This window comes from Frankliniella occidentalis, unplaced genomic scaffold (genome assembly GCF_000697945.3).
Source record: "Frankliniella occidentalis isolate FOCC.00 unplaced genomic scaffold, Focc_3.1 Scaffold13, whole genome shotgun sequence".
In the NCBI taxonomy this organism is placed as follows: domain Eukaryota; kingdom Metazoa; phylum Arthropoda; class Insecta; order Thysanoptera; family Thripidae; genus Frankliniella; species Frankliniella occidentalis.
This window is the reverse complement of record NW_026267143.1, coordinates 516956-528342: the sequence shown is the minus strand read 5'-3', so window position 1 is coordinate 528342 and position 11387 is coordinate 516956. Positions and strand designations below refer to the sequence as shown.

Below are 11387 nucleotides of genomic sequence, written 5' to 3'. Positions count from 1 at the left end.
GCAAAGTCAGTATACTGTGGAAGACGCCTATTAACACGTTCCCTGCGGTTAATTTTTGATGCCTATGATTTAACATGGAAGCGTGACCACATAGTGCGCACTCCGCAAGGAATGTGTTAATTGTCGTTTGAGATAAATCCAGGCCTTCGAACTATCTTTAGAGCGCACGTCGCAAAACAGGATCATAATTAGGGCTCACCTTCCCGCCCTCAATGGGTTCGAGGTCCTCTGTATCAGGTTGAAGCAATGCCTGGGTCGGGTTGAAAGGAAAGACGACCAGCGGCAGCTCCCTCATGAGAATGGTGCGGGCGGGGATGTCCTTGATGGCCACGATATGCCGGCCTACACGCTCGTCAGTACGAACCTGTGGACATTGCATAGGAGGGTGAAACAGCGAGACATTTACGTCTCTTACCCTCCAAGATTTCATAAGGATTCACTAAATACGAAAGTATTACGGTATAAAAATAAGTATTTTAGAAGGTCAAAGATTTCTAATGCATTTCTTGCGCATATGTTAGACGGAACATTTTACACAAAGTACTTGTTATTAACTTTTGCGCGCATTAACTCTAGGCATTACTTGGGCACACAGTGCGTACAGGGTGGTCCACTGACCCCTTCCTTTAGTTTGCTTATACTGTACTGCATACAGGCGTGCGGGCGGGCTTGCCTACCATCGCCCACTGCGGCGCCTTACGGCCCCGTACGAGTATCGGGTGTCTGGCAGAATACGCGGCAGCTGGATGGGTTGCCTACGCACGGGCGCGCAGGCGCAGAGGGCGAGGGGGGAGCGGAGGAGGTGGCGAAAGGCAACTTCCCGCCACCTCCTACTCTCCCCCTCGTCCTCTGCGCCTGCACGCCCGTGCGTAGGCAACCCATCCAGCTGCCGCGTATTCTCCCGGTCAACCGGTATGCTAACCCGCCCGCACGCCTGCATCCGGTAAGCAAAATAAAGGAAGGGGTCTGGGGACCACCCTCCACCCTCAGAATTCAGTTTTTGGATCAAGCAAAATGCTCTTGACCTAAACTTGTACTTTTGAATAACGTGCTTAGCCAAATATACTTTTATTTGCATCAATGCCACTTTTTGCTACAATCAAGTAGTGTGGTCCTGGCAGAAGTACAATAATTAAGTACGAGTTCAAGTCAAGAACATTTTGCTTGATTCAAAAACTGACTTCTCTGAGTGTGTGTATGCGCCATGGCAGCGGAATTAAAGTGTGTTACACTACTGTCGCTCTTTGTCGTGGTTACACATCGAGCTTGAAGATACGCACCTCGAGGCAACCGCAGACCGGCTTGTGCAGTTTCCAATGCATTCTCTGATGATCCTTTCCACAGTAGAAGGCTACACGGCAACGCGCGCAGACAGCGCCAGGCTGTCCGCAGACAGCGCACGGGCCTCTGCAAGGACCTGGAGAAGTCGAAGGAAATTCACAAGCCAAAGGTTAGTACATGATTTTTAAACATCTATTTCGCTATTTTTTAAAGCCTCTTACCGTACGTAAAATGATCCTCCATTGTGTGACCTCTTCAGTTCTAAAACAAGAAAAAGAGGCCCACAAAGTTAGTGAAAACAGAAAACGGCATCCTTAAACAAAGGAATTTCCTTTAAAACAAAAGGAAATTAAGTTAATTGCAGGACATTTTTACTTTATTTCAACGACACTTGCCGTAAGCTAAAGACAATTTTACTTGTATTTTTTAAGGCTGGCAGGCAAGGGCGGGGAGGCAGTGAGATACTGAGCGCTACACTGTGTTTGTACGGTAAATAATCTCTACAAATCATTTATACTATGATATCTCAATGCTAGAAACCCCCAGGATCACTCGTTAAAATCCGTCAAGTCCACATTATCCAATGTGGCTTTGGAAGGCTTCGCGTGCTTGGTGTGGGCAATGGCCAGCACAACGCCTTGACTTAAACATGAACGGCGTACATGGTAAAGCAAACATCAAGATACAAGTCCATAAAATAAAATAACTAGCGGGTCCCGTTAATTACACACAACATTTTTATTGTAGTTCTACTGTCATACACCCTACTTATATTTTACACTTACTGAACCTAACCTAACCTAACCTATTTAAACACATTAAATTTACTAAAATACACTTAACAAGACACACTTTACCTAGTTACAGACAATAGGGTTGCGAGTCAGTCGCTCTGCCTGAGAGTAGCCATGTCGTTCAAAGTGAGTAAGATATTATTCCAACCGGATAAATTCGCACATTTTTGATGTTTCTTACGGCTCTGCAGTAAGGGCAAGACTTTATCAACCGAATTTTGCCATAAGTAAATTGTATCAGTCCCACGGACAATAGCTAAAAACTTCGAAACTGTAAGAATTTTACCGATCGGACCAATATTTGACCAACTTTGAACGTCATTGCCACTTTCAGTCAGAGCGACCGACTCACTACCCTATTGTCTGCCGCTACGCTACCAGATGACAACAGCTCGAGCCGGGCGGCACCCCCCGACCGGAGCCCTCAGCCCCCTGCCCCGCCCCCGACCCGAACCTTTTCTTTTTTTTTTTGGTGCGGGAGGGTCTCCTTGCTGAGGGATGCTGGGGAGCAGGTACGTGCACGGGAAAATCTTGGCGAGTATAACCGGACCGGGCGCTAGAAGCTTCGCGTTTTGCGCTTTAGCGCACGCGAAGCCTAATAACTACGTCGTTGTCTGCTTGTGAGATGTTAAGATAAACGAGTAGGGAACACCAAGGGTTTACTTAGAATCACTAGGGATAATTATTGAAGGAAAAACTAAGTCCAAGATAACTGTGGTGTGGTGAACCCTAAACCTAAAATCTACGTTGCTAAAAGACACCCTCTCTTGCTATGACTATGACTGTCCGAGGAGCAAACAGTGTACTCCGTTCGATCCTCACTGGCTTCCAGATCATAACTCACAACGGTGACCCCGTGCTGGCCCGCCCGGCAACGGCAACCGCCGCCAACATTGCCCCGTCACACATCCCGCGGTGGACCGCCCCGCCCGGCACCGGGGACATCCCCGCTGCGCCCGGCGGTCAGGTTGGTACCACTGCAGGTCAGAGGGCACATCACGCCTCTGGAGCTGCGCCGACCAACCGCATAGGAGAAACCGGGAAAAACACCCGGCCAGCGCACTGCTGTCTGGAATGCCAAAACAAGCGATATGGCCGTCCAAAAGTAAACTACACTCTCAAAACTAACGTTGGAGAATAAAGTCCTGCCAACAACTGTAGTCTTATGGGTAAACTGATTGTATGAGTCACCCATTGTGGCATTGAAATCTAAGGGCTTCATGGCCTCATTTTAGACCCACATGTGTGCATGCAGTGCGGCTTGGGCGTGCGATTTAATCGGGGTTGATATAATTGACAAACAAAATCAAGATAAATTTTTAAATGGCGACGTATATCCTATTGCATTTCTCACCGAGATACTTCACAATTCTTTCCTTGCGTCCATAAACGGGACCCGACACAGCGTTCGAGTAGTCATAAAAGCGCCCCCCCCCACCCTTTTCCGCCCCACGCCGAGCCCCTAGACAGCCAGCGACGGCTCAGCTGTTTGCATTCCTGCCAGTGGTGCACGACAAAATCCTAGACGACGCACATCACGGCCTCCGCGAGCAAAGCCTAATAACTTAGTTGCGGCTGGCCCGAGCTGGCCCAATAAGAACTGGACTAAAAGTTGAACGACTGCGAACACTGCACCAGTGCACTCTCCGTGTTCACACTCCTCACCATAACAGAGGGGCCCCCCACTCGCCAATGCATTGTTCACTTGCAGTGCTCGCAAAAACTCACGTCCAAACCGCGAAAATTTGCGAAATCTGGGGACAAACTTGCGCTCAACTCGCGTCCAACTCGCTTAAAACTCCGCTCTCCACTTCTCCCAAGGAGGAAAGCAACGTTAGCACGAAATAGAAGTAATCTCTAAGGTCAGTATTGGGGACCATTATGACATCACCTGGACCCAGAAAGGTCCCTAATATCGAAATCGCAGGTTATTTTGAAGTTATTTTGATGTCACGCCGAGTTTGCCTTCCTCCTTGAGCTCTGACTCTGCCTGCTCGCCTGAAAGGGGTATTCCCCCGCTGCTGCTAACTGTCCCAGCGAGCAATCATCAATCAAAATTACATCAAAATGACGTAAATTGACGTCAAAATGACGTCAAATGACGTCAAAATGATGTCAAATTGATGTAAATTAATTGATCATTGCTCGCTGGGTGTGCTGCTGCTGACGCTGACCAGGAGATGCTTTCCCAGAAAAACAACCTTCAACCCAACGAATTTGAAAAAAAAGTTGAGGGTGGTCCAAGCTCGGCTGGTCCGCCAGAGTTGTGCAAAGAAAACGCCGTTTGGACCGATCATATACAGACCGCTCACATTTGAGCACACATAACCCCCGTGGCCTGTCCGAGGGTCGGGCGGATACAAGGCAAGGGTTGGGTTGGGCCTCCAAAGATTTAAATTTGCATGAATGTCGTGTGGTTGTACAGTACTCACCGGTCAACAAGGTACGAAAGTGGTGGAAATATTTTTTAAGTTAACTTCAGGGTGCCGCGGCTGTCGTTGCTGCTGTCTGCCGGCGTATGGCTGGCAGGTTCAGTTTGCCAACACTGGTGGTTCTCGGCGCGGCGGCGCGGCTGCGGCTGCGGCTGCGGCGGCGGCGGCCGCGCGCCGCTACACAGCGCGCGGCTCCGCTCGGAAAGAATGCGTCATCACACGTCTCGACCGCCTCGGCCGTGCCCACTGGGCAACATAACCTCCCTCGCTCTTATTTACAAGACTCGTCGAAAGAAATTCCTATGTAAAATCTGGAATTGAAAATCACATTTCTAATATTTTTTGACTCTTCTGACATAAGTTCGGTGTTCACATATACACCAAATAGTCCTGGGCCATTTGTTTTGAAATTAACCTTTTCTCCGGCAGTGTGCAGCCCGCTTGATATTTCTCGTAGTCAGACTTGGTAGCCTCGCCTCAGTGCTCTCGAAGTATTGGAATGGCAATGTACAGTACTTGAGCTCCGCCCCTTCGAACGAAAACACCAGATTTGTAACTCAGAAGATTGCCGCCAGGTTGCGCTAAAACTGTCCAATACCGCCGAATCCTGTTTAGGCGCGAACATTTGAAAGAGGGTGTTACAACACAAAAGAGAGTTTCCCACGGAAATAACCTTAAAACAAATTAATGTTTTTCCTCGGATATTTGATGGTCTTTGTTGGGATGACTCGTCAAAATAAAACCCTTTTGACTAAAATTTGTCACTTGTGAGGCCAAAGGCATCTTGACGACTCTGTCTTTCACCCGGCTTATTGGGTTTACAGGTAGATGTATGCCAGGCTCGTCGCAGCGTCACAGTTGTTCGTGAGATATCGCGAAGCCTGTTACGTGAGACGTGGTCGTGGTATGGCGTACAGTCGCATATTTGATGGTCTTCGTTGGGGTAGCTCGTCGAAATAAAAACCTGCGGACCAAATTTGTTGAAGAGCATAGAGAGTGGTGTGGCATCATAGGCATAACTTGGAACTTGGAACAACCTTGCAGTGCAAGGGTGGGGAGGGTCCGAGCTTAAGACAATGCGGAGCGTGGTGTGGGCTGGGGTTGAAAATGACAGGGCAGTCTGCTTGTTTGACAGGCAGACGGTGTCTCGGTCCGCAGGATACACGTCCCCCCAGGGGCGCGGCCGAGCCATGCGGCCGAGCCATTCACGAAAGTAGTTGTTGGCAACTTGTTGGCCAACTCGCCGTGGTCTGTAATCCTGCGAGGAGCGGCGCAGCTACAAGTGAGACGAGAATAAATCGATCTCCATTCATCGCGTTAGCACGGCCCTCTGCCAGGCAGGGCGGCCCGAGGGGCGGCCGAGCGAGAGAACGCGTGTGATCTCGGCAATCAAGGAATCAACAACGCGAAGAGGCTGCACATGCCTAGCAGCGTGGTTCTCTGGTTGGTCATACCCTGCTGCACTGAGAAAATCAATTTAAGATACATTTTGTAATTAATATTTACAAAATATCTTGTAAATTCCTGACACACTAATCTTGTTTTTCGGTGAATTCTGTGAATTCTAGTATTTGCTACTGCCACCAAGATCGATCAAGATCTGCAGCGTCGACGACTCCAGGCAGGCTCACGCTTGTAATTTCACAATTTTAAATTGTGACTTCACGACACGCCTTATCGAAAATTTTCCCGCAAAACCTATACCTACCGGGTGTCCGGGAGGATACGCGGCAGCTCAATGGGTTGCCTACGCACTGATGTGCAGGAGCGGAGGGCGAGGGGGGTGGCGGGAGACAACCGGCCGCCTCCCACCACCTCCACCGCTCTCTCCTCGCCCTCCGCGCCTGCACATCAGTGCATAGGCAACCCATCGAGCTGCCGCGCATTCTCCCGGACACCCGGCGGTGTACAACTATTTCTCACAGTGTGTGGATGAGCGAGAGCCAGTCTGGGTACGCGGGTCGGCCAGGGGTGGACGCGAAAAAGAAACACGGCGGAGAAACCTTTCGGCGTGTAGAAAATTCACTGAGCCATCCATCCGCAGGAGTTGCCAACACTGCTGGGGAGTCCGAGGGGTGGACCGAAGAATGTGCCCGTCATTCTGCAATCAGGACTGGACGGGGTGGGTAGCGCCGGCTGTAAGGAGTTAGCGTCCCGGTAAGTTCGGGGACGTAGAAAAAAAAGAGTAGGAAACTGGCGATGATGATAAGAAGTTTCGCTACGTTTCGGTGTCGTTTTCTCTTGCATGGACTCTTCCGCACTGATTTTTGTGAACAAAGTAATTCTTTTAAAACCGCGCGGTGCAGGCGAGCAAGGGTCAAGCGTTGGGTCGTTTTTGGTTTCATGCAATTCTAAACCTTCACCTAAAGGCTTGCATAACAAACAAATTCCTCATATGTAGTTTTTGCTTTTTGTAACTAAGTAGTCGATTTCTTAGTAGTGTGTCGCACACTTCTAGGTGTGTGAATGCCAATTTGTACACTTAAGGGTGAGGGTGTGAATTTTCCTTAAACCACACTCATTGGTACCTTTATGTATACGAATGTTGTTCACACACCTACAAGTGTGCGACACAATTGGTTTTCCTGTGGGTCTGTGACACCTTCTTGACCATAAACAGAGCATATTTGCGGTTGTTGTGCTTATGGAGTGTGTCGTAACAGCACCCTACCACGGCATTCTCTTCGAGTACTTCAGACCAGGTCGGCTTCGAAGGAATGTGCGGCGTGACCCAAGTTTACAAAAGGGCCGAATACTGCCTTGTAAAATGCATTCATATGGTGTAATTCTATTTTTTCTAAGATAATTACGGTGCTTCCGACAGCCTTCGGCTTCCGAGACATTCTTCGTTTTCCTCAACGTGTTAAAAGCCACCAAACTGTTGAACTCATTTTTTTTTGCAGTGTACAAACATCATGTGGCCAGCCAAGCCCCACCCCTACCCTCCTTGCTGGGTGCAGGGTGCAGGGGTGGGGAAGGGATTGGGTGGTGGGAGAAGACGTGTGATTGTTCTGCCGCTCCCCGCTCGGCAATCGTGTCTCGGCATCCGGAGTGTAGGGCATCCCTCGCTGTCGCTCATTTCTTGCATAAGGATGTACGCGTCTCGAACCCCTGCCGTAAGTTTCTCGCTGCCTTGTCGGATCGTAAATTTGTAAGTCTGTACGCTGTGAGAAAAACTTGTAAGGATGGAATGAAATTTTTCCATGATGTGTGTTGTAAAATTACAATTTGAAATCATAAAATTACCAGCACTCTGTATCGACTTGGAATTTGCGTTGACGAGCAAGAAGGGCTGTCGTAAATTTACAGCATAATTTGTAACTCAAAAATCACTGGTAATCGTGTCAATGAACGTATGTCCAAAAAAATCAGCTTTTGTATTTCAAGGTATTTTGACACAAAAACTATATATTCTAAAAAGAGACCGAAATTCAATCGACTCGATTTTTTTGGACATACGTTCGTTGGCACAATTACCAGTGAAATATAAAATATGTTGTAAATATAATACTCAGGTATCATTCACATTATGTATAATACTCATGAGATTAACTTTATGCAGTTGTTACGACTTCCACAAATTCATTTTGTTAGCTTTAGGGGAAATTTTTACACGCCCGGAAATTTATTTTAGCACTTGCTTCCTATGCAAAGTTTCCATTGCCGGGCGTTATTGAAGTCAACAAGATAGACAAAGTGAACTACACTGCCTCTAAACTCGGCGTGGCTCCCAACCGCCGAGCGGTGGCGCTCTGTGGCCCCCGCTGCATTGTGAAGTGCCGCCAATTTGCCGCGCTGGAAATGGAGTGTCAAAGGAAAGTAAAGCAGTCTGTGTCTGTGTTGTGGCGGCCGGGTTGTTCCGGTTGTGCGCCGCGCTTGCGCCCCGCTTGCGCCCCGCTTGCGCCCCGCTTGCGCCCCACTCAAGCCTCATTGTCAGGCTAGGGGCGGCGCGACACGTCCGCGCATTCAGACGCATTTCTCTTTTGCAAAAAGGCGGGAAGCATAAATGGTCGTGATCTTGTGAAAGAAAAAATCCAACGTCAGAAGGTTCTCTACACCGTACAAAATATTTTCACGTAAACAAAAGTTTAACACTGTAAGAGTAGATTAAAACTCAATGAAACCTGAAAACTTTCATTGTTAAAAGTAGAATGAAAGAAACTAGACCTTAAATCTGCAGTTTGTACGTTACAAGTACACCGACATTTTTTACAATAATGGCTAGTAGGTTTTCCATCTTTGGAAGGTGCATATTTGATGGTCTGCTCGTCGCTCCGCAGGTCCTGGCAGTGCTCGCCATGCTCACCCTGCCCGCCCTGCTGCAGTGCGCCGCGCAGCTGCCCTCCAATCCATACTACGGCAACGGCCTGCAGTACCCGGCCAAGAGCGGGCTCAGCCCTTTCGTGTACGCCAACACCGCGTCCTACGCCAACACCTACTACCTGCCCTACGCCTACCAGAACTACGCACCCTTCGCGCCGATCCGGACCTAGCTAGGGGTTGTGGTCGAGGGTGGCGTGTGAGCCGTCCCGGGGATGCGGCTGACGGCGCCAAGACCTTGACGCATTGACCCAGTTGTACCCTGCTCAGCTCTCGGCCCTGCTGACGCCACGACGTGTCCTTGCTCTTGGCGCCCAAGGCGCTAATCTCTGACGTGTCCACTGACGGCTACGTGCGGCCGTGCGGTGCAGTGCAACACCAACACGGGGCAGCCTCACACCTCGCCGACCAACGGGCGGCAGGACTTGCTGTCGGATCTGCAACCGATGCACGGCCCTCACGGACTCAACTGCCACCCCAGCTTCATTTTGGCGGTTGGGTCCACTGGTGTTACGAAGACCTTCGCAACTTCACGCCTTTGGCAAGCATATAATTTTCTTATAAACTCTAAAATGTGCCAACTTTCAATTATTCAGTACCTTAAGGTAATGTTTCCTCACTGTCTTCGTCCAGCAGAAACTGGTGCTAATCTATGTGCTCTTGGAGCTGTCTTTGTTGTAAGTTTTTATAATAAATAAACAGAGGTGTTTCCCTCAACAACGAGTGCTTTTCCACGAACAAGACGGCCTCCGCTTGTTTGCATCATGATGCCGTTTGCCCCGCCGCGCTGCTGCCGCGCCGCGCTGCTGCCGCGCCGTGGTGGGCGGCCAGACTCTGCGCTTCTTGTCCTTGCGGCGGGCTGTCGCCCAGCGTTAGCCAACCCGTTGCGCTGAGCGGCGGCCGCCTCCCTACCCCGCCCCCGGAGCCGCCCCCGGAGCCACCCAGGTCAGCACGCGGCGCCCGGAGCGCTCCCCGGGGACGCACCCTCCTCCCCGTCGTCCCCGTCCGCCGTCACCCCCTCCGGGAGGGGATGCTCTTCTCCTCCTTGGTCTTGGTGCCAATCCACCAGGGGATCAAGTTGCGATCCTGACTTTGTTTTCCGCCGAGTCACCGCTGCCTCGTCGGGGCTCGGCCGAGGGCTAGGCCGCCCTGCTGAGCCCGCAGACTGCCGGAGCGGGCAGCGGGCGCCAAACCCGAGCACCCACCCGAGCGCCCACCTCAGCGCGCTCCAGGCTCGTCGCCACCACCAATAAGCCCCATTGGATCGGATGGGAAAGAACACGAGGGCCGGAAATTGGAACTCAAGTCACAAAGTCTTCACTTTTTGCCACCCATCCAGTAGCAGCAGCAAAAGAGGAAAAATTAGTTTCTTCTTTGCTTCTAGAAAACAAACGCTCAATGACTAGACGCCCTTTCCCGTCTTTGCGGCCTGGAATCGGGAGGGGTGCGGGGTGGGTGTCCGGATGGGAGTGGGGCGAGTGTCGAGGTAGGGAGGTGGGGGGAGGGAGGGGAGCGGCACGACAAGGCTGCCGTGAGATCATTGGATCGGCCCGATGGGGCTCGGAGCACCACTGCTATGCCTCTCCGGAGGGAAATGAAAATTCCGCAGGCAACGGCCGAGCCATCGCCACCCCGACCCCCGTCCCTCCCGTCCCTCCGCAGCACCGCCAGGGTCGTGGCCAGGCAGGAAAACAGCCTCTTTGGGGGGTGTTGGGTTGTGAGGCGCCCCATTCTATACTCTGTGTACTTTCACACTGGAACAGGGTGACCAAACGAAAAAAAAAATGGTACTGAATCGTAAAAACTTTGGGAATGAATCCCACCCGATCCCCTTCTCCTAGGAAAGGCGTTCTCGATCAGAAGAAAAGACGGCGGAGGCTGCTGGCGGGACTGCAGGCGCTGAGGTAGGCAACACCCCACAGCGCCGTGCCTGCCGGGCCTGCCTACCCTCGTGGTGACAGGCGCTTCCGAAGTGAGACTCACGACCCATGGCGCCAAAATGACATCCAGCTATCCAGAAGAACGGAAGTGCGCATTTTCTTTGCGTGCGCACTTCCGTTCTTTTGGATTACCCGCACGGAATGCAAAAGCTGTAACTCAAAACGTTTATGAGGTTTTAGTCTGCAGCGCGGGTGTCACGAGACCTGAGTGTAGATCACACCAATCTAAGAAGGTATAGACAGAACTAGGCAGAACACATAAGAGATCACACCACAAACGTGGCCTTCAAATATGGTCACACCCACACCACACAAGCAACAGACCAAGGATGTCACCCTTGTAGTGTGACACATTGTCACGATATTTATTAGTTTTTCCAGTGATGCGTCCTCCACGCGCACGGGCCGCACAGCGCGGAGCAGTGTACGTCAGTGGATTATTGCCGCCAACTGAACTGACTATACGGCAGTGAATTACAGAGAGGCGCAGTCACGCGTTCCAACCACTGTCACGCTAAATGCTGTCGAAGCGGGAGCGACTAAGTGGGCGGGACAGACAGCCGCTCTGCCCGCCGGGCCGGGGGCGGCGCACGGCAGTGCATCCTGTCTCTCTGGCGGGG

General features: G+C 50.9%; 2 protein-coding genes across 4 annotated transcripts in view; one reads left to right on the top strand and one right to left on the bottom strand.

The window, feature by feature from the left end:
• LOC113214864 (uncharacterized) overlaps positions 1-4995 on the bottom strand; it is a 10347-nt gene extending 5352 nt beyond the window's left edge. Inside the window, exons 1-6 of one of the 3 annotated variants that reach the window (XM_052263594.1) lie at positions 4923-4995; positions 4508-4818; positions 2920-3144; positions 1503-1542; positions 1281-1417; positions 200-364 (exon numbers count right to left, since the gene is read on the bottom strand). In XM_052263594.1, coding sequence (XP_052119554.1) covers positions 200-364; positions 1281-1417; positions 1503-1524 — 324 coding nt within the window. In that variant the 5' untranslated portion in view covers positions 1525-1542; positions 2920-3144; positions 4508-4818; positions 4923-4995. The remainder of the gene's footprint in view (positions 1-199; positions 365-1280; positions 1418-1502; positions 1543-2919; positions 3145-4507; positions 4819-4922) is intronic. The other 2 variants (XM_052263593.1, XM_052263595.1) reach the window with 2 other exon arrangements.
• A 1552-nt stretch (positions 4996-6547) lies between these two features.
• LOC127748794 (uncharacterized) lies at positions 6548-9547 on the top strand. The gene is made up of 3 exons (XM_052263667.1): positions 6548-6664; positions 7411-7623; positions 8788-9547. Exons 2-3 carry the CDS (start codon positions 7423-7425, stop codon positions 8998-9000), a joined length of 414 nt encoding a protein of 137 aa, XP_052119627.1. The 5' UTR covers positions 6548-6664; positions 7411-7422; the 3' UTR covers positions 9001-9547.
• Positions 9548-11387: the final 1840 nt, after the last annotated feature.

Bases quoted from the DNA above. Each gene is read 5' to 3' on its own strand.
- LOC127748794 (XM_052263667.1), top strand. From the start codon at position 7,423: ATGTGGCCAGCCAAGCCCCACCCCTACCCTCCTTGCTGGGTGCAGGGT. The intron at 7,624-8,787 runs GTAAGTTTCTCG...GTCGCTCCGCAG, and splicing joins ACGCGTCTCGAACCCCTGCC to GTCCTGGCAGTGCTCGCCAT.